Source organism: Tribolium madens, unplaced genomic scaffold (genome assembly GCF_015345945.1).
Source record: "Tribolium madens isolate multiple individuals breed KSU strain unplaced genomic scaffold, Tmad_KSU_1.1 Scaffold_3;HRSCAF=73;Tcas5.2_LG2, whole genome shotgun sequence".
NCBI lineage: Eukaryota > Metazoa > Arthropoda > Insecta > Coleoptera > Tenebrionidae > Tribolium > Tribolium madens.
In genome coordinates, this window is record NW_025401006.1 from 3,845,038 (window position 1) to 3,860,344 (window position 15,307).

General features: G+C 29.1%; 2 protein-coding genes across 2 annotated transcripts; one reads left to right on the forward strand and one right to left on the reverse strand.

Moving 5' to 3' along the window:
• Positions 1-991: 991 nt before the first annotated feature.
• Positions 992-15,307, reverse strand: LOC123007604 (odorant receptor Or1-like). The gene is made up of 11 exons (XM_044402988.1): positions 14,724-15,307; positions 14,572-14,671; positions 14,409-14,513; positions 14,199-14,354; positions 14,098-14,148; positions 1,928-2,462; positions 1,637-1,880; positions 1,486-1,585; positions 1,330-1,434; positions 1,122-1,277; positions 992-1,071 (listed from the first exon to the last, which is right to left on the reverse strand). Exons 1-11 carry the CDS (start codon positions 15,299-15,301, stop codon positions 1,021-1,023), a joined length of 2,181 nt encoding a protein of 726 aa, XP_044258923.1. The 5' UTR covers positions 15,302-15,307; the 3' UTR covers positions 992-1,020.
• LOC123007947 (odorant receptor Or1-like) lies at positions 6,842-8,147 on the forward strand. The gene is made up of 4 exons (XM_044403484.1): positions 6,842-7,437; positions 7,488-7,692; positions 7,744-7,899; positions 8,063-8,147. Exons 1-4 carry the CDS (start codon positions 6,857-6,859, stop codon positions 8,126-8,128), a joined length of 1,008 nt encoding a protein of 335 aa, XP_044259419.1. The 5' UTR covers positions 6,842-6,856; the 3' UTR covers positions 8,129-8,147.

The following is a 15,307-nucleotide window of genomic DNA, read 5'->3' on the forward strand; positions in this document are numbered from 1 at the left end:
TCTCCAGAAAACGGTGGAAAACCTGAAACTTACGAAAATATTAGACTTGACCTGACCTGACGTAGATAAAATAAAACACTCCAAACAACGGAATAATAGTCCTGGATCATGTGAAAGCTTCACCTTTGTTTTTAATAAATTTTACTTTTGGGGCCCACACTCCAGTTGGCTAGTTTTAAAGAGGTTCCACTTGTCTCACACTGTCTGGTGCATTGGAGCAACGTGGCACAGAAAACAACTCACAGTTTCATTATGTATTAACACATAGGACCCAGCAGAATTGGTCATAATGACCAATAAGGACAGAGGTCAATTTTTATTTGACAAATTTATTTGACTTTTTGTTAAGTTTTACCGAAACGCCACTGATTTATATCCAATTTTATTGTTATTATACGTCAGCCGACGTATATAAAAGAAAAATTGGAAAATTGACATTCAGTGTCCCAACTCTTCTAATATAGGAACTCTAGAGTAGAATATTCGCTTGAACTTATTGCTAAGATACTATTTTATTGGTTAATATAAAAGAGAGATGAACTATATAATAGTCAACTATATTCCACGAGCGAAATATTTAGATTTGTATTTGGTGTGCACAAGAAATGTATCTACAGTGGCAGACTAAATTGACACAAACAATAAAAAAAGCAGATTTTCTAGATTTTCTTTATTTTATTGCACCAAAACAATAATTAAACTTAAATCTCTCTAATATATTTTTTCGCGACTAACAATAATACTTATTAAAGGTATTTATACTTTAGTCTGACAATTTCCCTCGCAAAATTAAATAAGCCTATCAAATATTTCAAATTTTTGAGATTCATCCAATCAAATTAAAATTACGCGATAATTGTAATAATTATTATCAATAATTTACCCGTGTCCTAAGTTACCGCGAATCTGATCTGATCAAAAATTTGAAAGATTTAGTAGAGATAATTTTTTTTGACATGTGCAAAATACTCCTTGTGCATGACAAAATTATCGTCAACTTGACTTGCACTCGGGGTATTACTATTGATAATTGTTGAGAACTGCAAGTAATGAGTAAGCTCGTCGAATAATCTAAAAACGATATCAGTTAAAAATTCAAGTTAAAAATGGCGAATGATTACCGTAGTAAAAGTAACAAGTGATAAATCCAATATTTTTCCAGCTGTAACAACTATAGGTTTTTTTGAACGCTCCATTAAAATTATTAACAATTTTTTAGATTGCAAGTCATAGTTGTACCATTTTCCCATACAAACAGCATTTGTCAAGCTGTTGCTCTAAAAAATGCAAGTGTAATATTCAGTAAGATTTTTATTTTTCATAGGTTACTTCTTCGTATAAAGTTGATCCAAAGTAACAATACAAAAAAATTTCTAAGAGCATCGTTAAAAGAAATGTAATCATGCCAAAGAAATTAAAAGTAAAGGGTTCAACCTAAAACATAAAACATATAAGAAATCATTATTTTTAAATATAAAGTCATACCATAATTAACTGTAAACAAGAAACACAGACTACAATAACTGATGCAGTGAATTGAGTAAAAACCACTGATGAATAAACATTTTCATAGTATTGTACAAATCTAAAAGTTGATTGCATTACAATTTCTTTTTTAATAAAAATGTATTTCTACCTTAGAATCGCATTGTGATGATCTATACACTTTTTGATATTATCATAGATAATATAGTTTATTATATCATTTTTGTTGATTAAACTCCTGGTGTGAGAAAAATTTGCAACAAATTCTTCTTCTGCATATTCACTCAAATTTTGCAAGTTGTCTTTTAACAACCTCAATTGAACTGTGGCAAAATAAGCCATTCCAGACACTAGAGGATCAATTACGCCATTAGACATTGCACCGTTTCCAACACCTAAAATCCTTTTTATTTTGGGATTTTGAGATTTGGTAGGTACAAACCCAACACAATAAACACAAACACTAAAACATAAGATTTTGTGTCTGCTGTTGCATCAAAAGGCAACCAAATTGTAATGGGAAACTTATGAACACTTCCGAAAAATGGCGTCGAAGCCCATGTAATCACAGAAAGTACGCAAAATCCCAAAAACAGCCAAGTGTTTCTTTTGCAGATTTTTACGCAATTGTTAATTATAACTTCTTGTTGTTTGGTGTAGTTGTTTAAGATTTGCCATTCCATCATGTAAATGCTTTCCCTGACTTTATCCACAATAAATATGAAAGGAATTAGTTTAAAAATAAAACATCCGACTTGAAAAATTATAAATGAACTGTCACACACTTGAACCAAATCCACATTTTCAGTAACCAACAAATGAATTCCTGCTAGTGTTGGCACTGGAATTGTTAAAAATACATATACAGCATAAGCGTATATTTTGTAAATATTTTTATATTTATTAGGGGGATAAAACCCTAACAGCTGCATTATTAGTAAATTTATTTTAAAAAATCTCTTTACTGTTCCCTTCATTTAAAAGACTGCTTTGCGTTCAAAGAAGACGCTTCAACTATAATTACTAACTACCATCAGTAATATATAATGTTTTGTATTATTAAATATTTTACAAATTTGGAGGATTGTACAATTACATTAATAATACGAGTTTAACCTAGTAATTAAAAATAATGTCGTAAACTTACTGGGCCTGCTATACTCAGTACTTTTTGTAATAAATTTTGAATCAATTAATTCTAGGGTTTGAAAGGATAAGAAGCATATTGTTTTATTAATGAAACGTTTCAAAATATTTTTAAATAAAAATAAAGAGGTAAATTGGGAAAACCAGCTATCGTAACACCAAATTTAATATAATGAAAACAATTTATTTTTATGTTGTGCAAATGACGCAAAATAAAATATCGTCTTTGACTTTACAAATATCTGCTATGTACCTAAAACCTAAAACTGGGTTTTAGGAGATGTAAGAAAGTACAGTCGACGTAAACTACAAAAAAAAGATTTTCCTGAAACAACGATAAAACCTACTGTTTGCTTATTCTTTGCCAAGAAGTTTAAGCAAAATTTTGTCCATTGGTAAGAATTTATAACTTGTAAAAACAAAACATTTGATATATTAATGTCAAAGCGACATAGGTGGGAAATAGTTTTGAGAAATAGTGAAATACATTTGTCAAAAGAGGAAAACCAAAAGAAAAACCCTGTATGTAATAAAAAAATGTCCTATACATCAAAAGTTAGGTAGGTATATGCCAAATAGCTAAAAATACACTCGTAAAATAATTTTTGAAGTTTTGAATTTTATAGCAGTTAAGACAACAAGAATTTTAAACTAAAGGGTGATTCATTTAGAGGTATTTTTTCAAAAATTAAAAATTTAATTTTATCGGGTAATATTTATTCTCATACAAAAGAACTTATTTAAACAATTATTTTTCAAAGATTATGTCTTTCAAATGTTGGCCTTGGCTGTGACTACCATGGTCCATTATAAAATTCTAATTTTCCATAAAGCGTTGTAGCATTTCGAATGGTGTTTGGCGATTGACGCGAGTAATGTTGGCTTCCAATGCAATCGTAGCCGGTTTATTCTTGTAGACTTTAGATTTTACATAGCCCCAAAAGAAAAAGTCTAGGGGTGTGATATCACATGACCTAGGCGGCCAATTAACCGGTCCGAAGCGGTATTGCAAAAACAATCCGGTGAACATTTAATTTCACGCTTCGCTTTCACTTCATCAATGATCTTATATTGTTCTGACACATGATTAGTAAAAAGTGGATTTTCTAACATATAAATAAATCTTTTCCGAATTTTTCCAAAAAGGTACAAACTTTGCAAGAATATATCCAATTTGACAAACAGTCCTTATTGCCAGGTCATATTTTGACCTTTACCGTATTTACATACTTTATGATATATTAAATTTTTCTGATTTAAAATACATCTTATCATAGCAATTATAGTCCTAGAATCGCCGATTCTAAACGTTCACAAAAGCAGTAATTTGGAATTATTACGTCTTCATTTACGAGTATAATGTAATCACCCGTCTTAATTTATTATTTATAAGAATATCTGTCATGATAGGCACTTAAAATTAGACATACCTACTGTCTCCCACACGTTAGTCATCGTTATTGTGTTCGAAATGCATTAAAAAATGCAGCAAATACTTAAATCTTATTTTTTGTATTCCTTGACTTTAATGCAAATTTTGGGTTTTCAACCCACTTGCAATTACAAAAAACTATACAAATTGTTTGCCAATTTTGTGTATTATTTTTTAACATTACCTACGCTGGCTACTGTTTACCTATTGGTGGAAGATAACATTGAATTGCTTCCATTATCCAACAGTGTTTTTTTGAATTTCATTCCATGTATGTAAAACACAGGTCTTGTACTTAGTCGAGATACCAAATATTATGTTTTGGTTCTAAATTTCATTTCAAGTCATAATACATAAACGAAAAATAAAAATCAAAAATTTGCACAAAGTTTTTTTTTTGTAGTTTATATATTATAAAAAAAACATATTTTAATTTAAGAAAGTGTTTTATTAGCAGCCAATATGAACATCTCTAGCCCGGCGCATCCACCAAAACTGAAAAATCTTTACGAAACACCAAAACCATTTCACAAATATTGCAAAAATTGAGCCAATGGTCATCTACTACCGTATTTAAAAATTCTCACAACGTTAGTATTTGTTCTATAAGTTAAGAAAAGTAATTGTGTTCCAATGAGTGTTAATACATCAATTCACGAGCAAGCGCTAGCTCACGAGTAGATGAAATTTAAATGAACATGGAAAAATCACTTTTCTGAATAAGTGGAACATGCTGTTTTTTGTACATTTGCTATTTTTGACAAAAAAATAAAAACAAAAGTATTTAGTTATGGGTAGGTAACTAAGATCGTGAAGAAATGTGTTCCTAACAAAAAAGGTTCACTTATTTTTACCATTTTAACGAAAATCGTGAAGAAAAGTGTTGGTAACTAAAATCGTAAAGTAATGTGTTCCTAACACAAAAAGTTTCACTTTTTTACGATTTTTAATTAAACAATGTGGTAAATATACGAAAAAAGTTGTTTATTTTTTCAGGAAAAAATAGCAATATCCCACTTTACCTGAACCAGAGCGACTTTCTCAACAAGAAATTGTCAAGTTTTTAAGTATAACATTTAATATCAAATTAACATGGAAAACGCACATGCAAAATCTCAAAATGGAATACAACAAAAGACTAATTATAATTAAAGTAAGTAAATAAATAAATAAATAAATAAATAAATAAATAAATAAATAAATAAATAAATAAATAAATAAATAAATAAATAAATAAATAAATAAATAAATAAATAAATAAATAAATAAATAAATACATAAATAAATAAATAAATAAAAACGATATATCAAAATGCCTTCAGGGAACGGTGCAATTACACCAACTACCACCAGATAATTCTTCCCTCGCAAAGACTAGTACGAGTATATGCAACGCAGAATTAACCACTTTACAATGTGCTTTCAACTTTATAGAAACTCAACCACAAAATTCTCTCTTCCATTAAAGCTATTTATAAAATTGGAATCCTGTGCAAGAAATCCAAGAAAAACTTAGAGATTACCTTTATCCCCCCTCATACGAAAAAACCAATAAAGCAGCGAAAGAAGTGGCAGAAGTTAAAACAAAGGCAGAAAACAATAACGGCATAAGTACTAAAAAAAGATTGTAAAAGCTATGTTAGAAAGAAGGTGCACATTTAAACTTGTATTGTTTTTATTGCTTTAGTGTTCTACGTTTATAAATTTAGCCAATTATGTTTACGCACTTACCTTTTCTTTATGTTACTTACTTTGCGTGTCAAAATTTTTAATTTTACTTTTTATTTTTTTCTAAACGATTTTACTTTTTTTACACCATTTAGAAACAGAAACATTGCCAAGACACGACCCAGATTCGAACCCAGGTCTTCCAACCTGTGGGTGAGAAATTTTACTCACCCCAAATAATTTTTGGGTTTTCACATCATTTTTTTTATGTGTTTGATGAAGACCTAAACTTTTTAAATAAAACACTCATTGCTTTATTTTTGTTTTTATTAATGAAAAAGTATACACACATCAATTTTTTGGTTCTCCCATCTTATTCAGCATATTAGTACACTGCAGTTAGAAAAATAATAATGCCGGAATATTTTAATGCTTAAGTGTCTTTATTACTTTTAATAAAGTAAATATTAATATTGTTTCTAAAGAATCCTTATAAAAGTCTTTGATTTTTATTTTATTATTTTTTAAACCGCTATACATCAAAAGAATAGTCACTTGATAAGCTTCAAAAGTAAACTACCGTTGCAACTGGCCCTTATTTATAAATAATCCATTAATTCAAGTCATCTTGCATTATAGATGAAAACTCTTAAAATGAATTACTCAAATTACTACTTTGTAAAAATATGGCTGACTCAGATATACTATTAGTACACTTAATTACTGCTGTTAATCGAAATAAATTTTTCATAAGTAATACTTAACCCTTAATATTAAAGTAGTGTAGATAAAAAAAATTCCCTCTGTAACCACTCATTACGTATAAGTAAAAAATAATAAAATTGGAATACAAACATTTTTTTGCTTAATTTATCTTAGCAACAATAACTACAAGTGTGTTTTAAGTAGTGCGAACCTTTGATAGTTTCTTATTAACTAAAAATGACCGACATGACCTTTGAAAAATTGGATCTAAGAGAATTTGTGACTTTGAATTTAAACTGTATTCATTTTTTCGGTTATTTTTTTCCACGATTTGAAAAATCATCAAAGAAAAAAGTTTTTTACTACATTTACGCTTTGTTTTTTGTTGGATTTGCTTTTATTTTATCTTTTATAAGTCAAATGGCAAAAATGATCGAATCTTTTGGCGATATGGAAAAAATGACCGAAGCATCTTTCCTCCTCCTCACCAATCTTGTCCAAAGTATAAAAATTGTTGTTTTTAACATCTACCGTCCCCGAGTATGGCAGTTGGTGGAAAGTATGAATCGAGAAGCTTTCAAGCCACGAAATGTAGAACAATACAATATGTTACTTCGAGAAATAAAAAAATCAAAATTAATAACAATCTCATTTTTAATTGCTTGTGTTATCACTTGTGCTTCTTGGGGTATTTCACCTTTGCTTGACACAACTGTTACCAATGGAAGAAAGTTGCCTTTAAGTGGATGGTATCCCTTTGAAACGGAAGCCTCACCTATCTTTGAGTTAACATACGCATATCAAATGTTTGTTACAACAGTTGGAGGATTGGGAAATATTAGTATGGACACATTTTTGTCTGGATGTATTATGAATCTTTCGGCACAAATAAGTGTCTTAAATAATGCTCTGGAAAATATGAAATCACAACAGGTGAACACTGATGAAAAAACTAATGAAAGTCTAATCAAAAATGTTGTACATCATCGAAATATTCTGCAGTACTGAAATGATAAATTATTAATTTTTTATATTAATATTTGTTTTTTAGATTTGCAGAAGAATTTACTAATCTTTTCACAACTTGTATTACTGGAATGTTTGTCGTTGGAGTTATTATAGTATGTATATCGATGTTTCAAATGAGTTTGGTGCCAGTTTTGAGTTTTCGATTTTTGGCAATGTTGCTTTACCAGATTTGTATTTTGGAAGAAATGTATTTGTGGTGTTATTACGGGAATGAAGTGATTTTGAAAGTAAGTATTTTATATCTATAAATAAAGCTTTGTATTTTACTTGTTTCCTAGAGCAATAAATTAACAGAATCAGCATATAAATGTCAGTGGATCGACAGTTCAAAAGAGTTTAAACAACATTTATTATATTTTATGACACGAACTCAAATTCCTTTAAATTTGTACTCTTCGGGTTACTTTGTACTGTCTCTGGAAACTTTTAAAGCAGTAAGTTAAATGACATACAGGCTGGTCCAAGTTTTATCTGCCAACAGTTTAAACTACAAAACAACTAAACTACAAAAAATTAAAAACTGACAGTACCTTATAAGAAAAAATTTGGACTATACTGTATAGTGTTAATATGTATTTTCTATAAATTTATTTATAGATTGTGAAATCATCGTGGTCCTACTTTGCAGTTTTAAATCAAGTTCATTCGAAACAAATAGATTAGTTACTACATGTTAATCCTGTCATACTTAGGTTTTAAAGATTACCTAGTCTAAAAAAAATGTGAAAACTGTCACTAAATATTATGTTCAATAGAATAAATTATGTATGCACCAGCAATTGTGGTTCTTTTGAATCAATTTTTAATTAATGTAGAGACAGAAGATCTGATCTGACAATTTTTGTATATTCTGTTGCTTTTTATTTAAAGTCACAGATAATAATGATATTTGAAAGCAGGAAATTATTGTCCATAAACTGAAAAAAGATGAATGCTCCCCCTATTTTAAGTTGTTAGCAACTAAACAGACCAATCGTATCAAAACAAAAATTAAAATGAACAATTTTTTTATGTGATTTCATGTAACAAATTCAACTTCTACAAATTATGGTGCATGTTTTACAAATGTAAAATTTACATTGTTCTGTTACGAGGCCCTTCGAACTGTGTTAAAAAACATCAAATTTAAATTAAAATTTCAACTAAATTTTAAAAATGTAACTTTTTATTGGTAACTACATAAGGGCGGGGCATTGATCAAGTTATATTTTAACGACTAAGTTAATGCTATCAAAGGAATTAATGTTACATTAAAAAAATTAAGCCGAAAAATGAAAAATTGTGGAAATTCTATGGCCAACTTAATATTTATTTAGTAGGTAACATTAAAAAACTTATAATAATAAGTAGGTAAGTCAAAAATACAATATTTATTGCGTGACTTATGCCGTTAAATTTGTAGGAGCTGCAATGTGCATTTAATAAACTGTTTCGACGAAACGAAAAAATGACAGATGCGTTATTACTGCTTTTAACAAATTTAGTACAATATTCAAAATGTGCTCATTTTTACTGTCTCAAGATTTCTTAATTTTTGTTTATTTTATGAAATATCCAGGATTGTTCGTTTTAAAAAATCACCTTGTATGTATAAATAAGTTACGTAAGAGAAGGTTTAGACTCACGAGCCTGTAGGACGAGTGGGGTACTTTTCTCAAGTGACTTATTTTTAATTTTTAATTTTTTTATTTGATATTTCCATTCTTACTTAAGTACATTTTACATTCTTTATTTTTTATTGATACTAAATATTAGAAACAAAACATTCCAGGACACTGCAATTGTAAAAATAATAATTTCAAACTGTTTTAATTGCCAAGTTTTTATTAGTTTTAATAAACTAAATGTTAACATCTTACCTAAAAATTTCTAGGATATACAGGATCGTTACTTTCTCATTTGGTACTTTTAAGCCGCTATACATTGAAAGGGTAGCCATATGATAAGCTTTTAAAGTAAACTGCCGTTTCTAGTGGCCCTTAAATACCTAAACCCTGAAAATAAATTACTCAAACTACCACTTTGTAAAAATATGATTAACACTGGTGTACTATTAGTAATTATTGCTTTTAGTCGAAATAAATTTTATATTTAGAAAACTAACATTAACAATGCTACAGACAGAAGTAATTTCACATTGAATCAATTACTTATTAATCTTTCTGGAAACTTTAAGGTCACGTTTTAATATTTAGTAACGTTTAAAACACAAATAATAAGCAGGTGAGTCAAAAAAAACAATATTTTTTATGATGTTACAATTTCTATTTAATCAAAACAATTATTAGTCCATCATTTATTTCCAGCAGTGACAATGAACAACATTGAGAAAATAGATTTAACGGAATTTGTAAGATTCAACATAAACAGCATCCACTTTTTCGGCTATTTTTTACCTGAATTTGAGAACGATTTAAAAAAGAAAATTATTTACGTGATTTATGCTGTTACATTTGTGAGTGCTGCGTTTGTCTTACCTTTTCTAAGCAAAATTGCAACTTTAATAAATTCTTTCGGCGATATTGAAAAAATGACAGAGGCCTCATTCCTGCTTTTAACAAATTTGGTACAAATATTCAAAATGTATATATTCATACATAACGGTCCAAGAGTATGGAAATTAATTCACAACATGAATACAAAAAATTTTAAACCGAAAAATTCAGAACAATGCAACATTCTCGTCGATGGAATCAAAATGTCGAAAAAGATATCAAAAACGTTCTTTGTGGCTTGTACAATTGTTTGTCTATTGTGGGGAATTTCTCCGTTTATAGATAGAAAAGATTGTGAAAAACTTAGATTGCCATTAAGTGGCTGGTACCCTTATTCCACTGACACATCACCGGCATTTGAGATTACATACGCTTATCAAATTTTAACAGCATGTATTGATGGATTAGCTGACATAGGAATGGATACCTTTATGTCGGGAGTTATTATGGTCATTTCAGCACAACTTAGTTTACTTAATTGTTCATTAAAAAATATCACTAAAGGGTGCACAAATAGTTCGCTGAAAGATCGAAAAAAAGTTAAAACAAACTTAATTGAGTGTGTTGTTCACTATAAAACCATAATACGGTATGATAAATTCAAACTGTGCATAATGTATTATAACACGTTGTACTATTTTAGATTTGCAGCAGAAATGACTTATCTTTTCACTTTTTGCATCACAGTTCAATTTATAATTGGTGTAATAATAGTTTGTGTGTCTTTATTTCAAATGACTCTAGTATCAGTAATGAGCTTTCAATTTTTCTCGATGTTTCTGTATCAGAGTTGCGTATTGATGGAAATTTTCTTGTGGTGTTATTACGGCAATGAAGTGATTTTAAAAGTATTTTTTATTTTATTATTTTCTGTAAATGACTGCAATTTCTTCTTGCAGAGCGATGAACTAACTCGATCGGCTTATATGTGTGAATGGATTGAGGAGTCAAAAGAATTTAAAAAGAATCTGCTATTTTTTATGACACGAACACAAATTCCTCTCAAACTTTACGCTTCAGGATATTTCACTTTGTCTCTTGAAACTTTTACAGCCGTGAGTATTTTTTTAAACTTGAAAAAAATGTGGGAAGCAAAAGACTTTCAGGTTCTCAAATCATCGTGGTCATATTTTGCAGTCTTGAAACAAATTTATTCTAAATAAATTTAGGAAAAAAAAATAAAGCCACCCTCAATGCAAATTTGTACAATTTGTAAAAAGATTAGTGGTAACAAATCATGTTGTTCTACTGCAATTTTATGTAGCAAAAATAACCTAATAAATATTTTGTTCAACAAATAGGTTTTTTGCATTCGCTCTTTAAGGCTAAAGGGGAACATGTTTTAGTTTGTTGCAAAAGCGGCAGTTGGCGGGGAATCTCTTTAACTATTCACATTTTATATAATTGGAAAAAAGTTTCGGACATAAAATATTATTTGAAAACCCGCCAACGTAACACTTTTTTAATTTTTGTTTTTTTTTTGAATAAAATATTAAAAACAGGTATAATAGAAAATATTTTTGAAAAAAACAAGGTAGGGCGACGAATCACCATTTTTTCCTGAAAAGAAAAGTGTATTAATTTCTGAAATTCAATAACGAGAAAGTCATCAAAACGCGAATTTTGTATCGTCTTTTTGATGTTCCGCCGAGCCGCATTTTTTGCTCTCCCTGTAAGGGAGGTAATGTTTGGAAGCAACCACTACCCAAGAATACGATATTTTTAAATAAGGCAAACTCTTATACCAAATTTCCTGAGATCAGTTTACATAATTTAATTACAAACAAATATTTGAATTCGCGATTAAGTTGAGATGTGACAATGAAAAAAATCTGGAGTGAAGATCGCACGATTAGGGCTTCAGTAGGTGATAACAACATTGTTGATGATGATTTTTGGAGAACCAATAATTGGTCACAATATTGCATGAATGAATTTTTTCCTTAGAAGAAAGCTAGAAAAAATAAAATGTTACTTACTAGAAACGATCAAGAATATTACGGACAAAACTGCAATTTGAATTCAAGTATTCTCAAAAAAGAAAATAGAGATTATGTAGCAAGTTTGAATGTAACAGAAGAGAAATGAACGAAAACGCTACTAGGGAACAAAGTGGATATGACAGTTGGTTTAATTAAAGAAAGTGTAGAATCACCGCCTCGAAAATAGGAAAAAGAATTACAAGAAGAAAAACCAGTTCTTGGGCCCCCTTAGTTCGATCGTTTATATACAGTGTCCCAGGTTTTAGGATCGACGCAAAAATAAATATTTCTAATTAATTTTAAAAAAATTGCTAGTGCAAACCATAGAGGACTTCAATTTGATGCTTTAATATTGTTTAAAATAAAATACTTTAATAATAATAATAATAAAACTTTAATAATAATTTTTTCAGTTTTTTGGTCGCATTCTATTCGTATCAACACAGTACATCTTTCCCCTAAGCGATTTTTTAAATATTATGAATATTTATATAAAATTTGAATAAAAAAAGTTAAATAATTTTTTTTTCAAAAAAGTGTTACGTTGGCAAAAATTCAAAATGTCTTTAAAACTGAATTCAATTTTTTGATTTAAAATTGGATCAAAAACTTCGCTAAAAACAGCCAAGTAAATTTCAATATACTTGTCTTTGTTGCACACTTGGTTTAACTCTGCCTTAAAACGACTACTTTGCTAACTCAGAACACGCCGCAAAAGGATCTATAAAAACCACGTTCTCTAATGTGTCATAATAATTTTACAACTACCTAAAAATACAGTTTTTGTGGACAAATCGTGTTGCTGTTTCCAAACGAGGCAAAACCGAACCTGGAATGGCAGATGAGTTTGCAAAAACTTTTTAGATACGTGTGACTAAAGTCTTTTTAAGTATTTTACATAGTATACTATAGTGCATTTCTTGATTAATTATTTTACTGGCCACAACTTTACGAAACAGTGATGTCTATAACTTTTTTGTTTTATACAATAAAGGATAGTAAAATTAAGTGTTGCCCTTTTTAAAATAATTATATTAACAAAAAAACACATTAATGAGCTATAAATAAATAAAAGTTATTACATCTAATAAAACTAACAAGATGGCAAATAGCAAAAATAATAATCAAATCTTTAGTGACTGTGTAATTTGTTAATTTATTTTGTACTCAATGTTAAAGAGTGCTTTTATCAACTAATTTCAGTAGATAAAGTAGTCTTTTATCGTCTAGTGAAATAAAGTAAATTCTGGTAGGTGAGTACAAAATAAAACAAAATATACACGACGATTAATATTGTATATCTACTCGTGAAAAAAGTCCACTCGTGACTTCGTCACTCGTAAACTTAACCTTTTCACTCGTAGATAAACAATTTCTTTATAGTCTTATATAATAAATAATTAATTTTTGTGTGTACAGTTATAACATGTTTTGCATTTGTTTACATAGAAAGAACAATACTTTTTTTTGTTCCAAAAAATGACACTATTTGGACCACACTATATAAATTTATTTCAATAAATATTATTTGTATGTACATTGTCAAACAATTGTCGTTTTATCGCTCTCCTCTTAATTTATTTTAGTGCGCGGACAAATTTATTTTATTGTTATATACGTCAGCTCGTCAGCCGATGAATATAAAAAAAAATGAAAATTGACATTCAGTGTCCCAGCTTTTTTAATATAGGAACTCTAGATTTAGGTATAGGTTGCTTAGAAATTGTCATTCTTACAAACTCAAACAACTAATTTTTGATTAAGTAATTTTTGTGGTCAGCAGGGGCGGATGGGCATATCTCTCAAGTGTAAAAGAATCACTCAAAATCGTTTTGGTGGTTCCTAGGGCGAATCAAAATGACATGGTAAAATTAAATGTTCTTTTCACTGAATTAGAATAATGAAGTTTTAATTACAGATTTGCTCGTTTCATGTGAAGCAAAAAATGTTTTTTCCTTTACAGTTGTGGCGTAAAATCAAAGATAAAAAAATTTCCTCTTGTAAACTCAATCTGGAGACACACTGTATATTAAAAAAAAAGAAGAAGAAGTTGTGTTGCATAGCTATAATTGTATAATTCTATTGATCTACAAATTAAACAAACTAAAAAGTTCTAAGATGTTTCACTGAATACAAACATTCATTAGATGTCTGTAGTATGAACTCTGTTTAAAACTGCAAAATACGACCAACTCGATTTTACAATCTGAAATACAAATATTAGCACCTTGTAGAATAAAATACGAAATATTGTACGGCCATAAAAGTTTCTAAAGACAATGTAAAATAACCTCCAGCATAAAGTTTAAGTGGCTTTTGTGAACGAGTCATAAAAAACAACAAATCTTTTTTAAATTCCTTTGGGAAATCCAACCATTGGCTCATATAAACCGACTGTGTAAGCTTGTTACTCTGAAATTTGTTTTTAATTGCTTTTTTCTTATTTGTTGTTAATAACAAACCTACTTGTAGTATTATTTCGTTGCCGTAATAGCACCAAAGAAATATTTCTGTAATCATACAGGTTTGATACAGAGCCATTGACAAAAATTGTAAACTCAGTGGTGACACCTTAAAAAAATGATTGATAAAATTTTTTTATAATTTTTTTTAATTATTTTTAACAAACCAAACTCATTTGGAACATTGTAATACAAATTATTATTACACTGACCACAAATTGGCTCATTATACAGGTAGTAAAAAGCCCAGTCATTTCTTGTGCGAAACTGAAAATCGTTTTTAATACATTTTATTTCACTATTTCCTACTATAACCTACTGTATTATACCTTGATGATGAATAACATTTTGAATTAACTTCTGACGATTTTCTCTGGATTTTGCTTTGTAGTCCAGTTTCAGGGTTTGAAGCGAATTATTTAATATTTTCAATTGTCCAGAAACAACCATTATAATCCCCGATAAAAACGTATCAATGCTAATATTCCCCAACCCATTAACCAACGCACCCACAGTTTGATACACAAAAGCAAATTCAAAAATTGGAAATTTGGTCGTATCAAACGGAAACCATCCACTTAATGGCAACTTTACCGTTTTTTCCTTCTTATTCAAAAAGGGGAATATTGCCCAGAGAGCACAAGTCGCAAAACCCGCAAAGAGAAATAAAATTGTTACAAGTCTAGACGACCTAATATCATTGACAAGATATTCGTATTGTTCTTGATTTTTTGGTCGAAATTCTTCTCGATTAATACTGTCAATAAGTCGTCTCACTTTTGATTTGTGAAAAATAAAAACATACAGTTTTGATATTTGGACAAGGTGAGTGAGAAGCAAAAACGAAGCACCTGACATTTTCTCAATGTCTCCAAAAACCAAAATCATGTTGATCATCTCACT

Coding starts and splice junctions, on each gene's coding strand:
- LOC123007947 (XM_044403484.1), top strand. CDS start 6,857: ATGGCAAAAATGATCGAATCTTTTGGCGATATGGAAAAAATGACCGAA. Junction 7,693..7,743: donor GGAATGAAGTGATTTTGAAA/GTAAGTATTTTA, acceptor CTTGTTTCCTAG/AGCAATAAATTAACAGAATC. Junction 7,900..8,062: donor CTCTGGAAACTTTTAAAGCA/GTAAGTTAAATG, acceptor ATTTATTTATAG/ATTGTGAAATCATCGTGGTC.
- LOC123007604 (XM_044402988.1), bottom strand. CDS start 15,301: ATGATCAACATGATTTTGGTTTTTGGAGACATTGAGAAAATGTCAGGT. Junction 2,463..14,097: donor TTTTAAACAGAGTTCATACT/ACAGACATCTAA, acceptor GCAGTCTTTTAA/ATGAAGGGAACAGTAAAGAG. Junction 1,881..1,927: donor GTTTGTGTTTATTGTGTTGG/GTTTGTACCTAC, acceptor AAAGGATTTTAG/GTGTTGGAAACGGTGCAATG.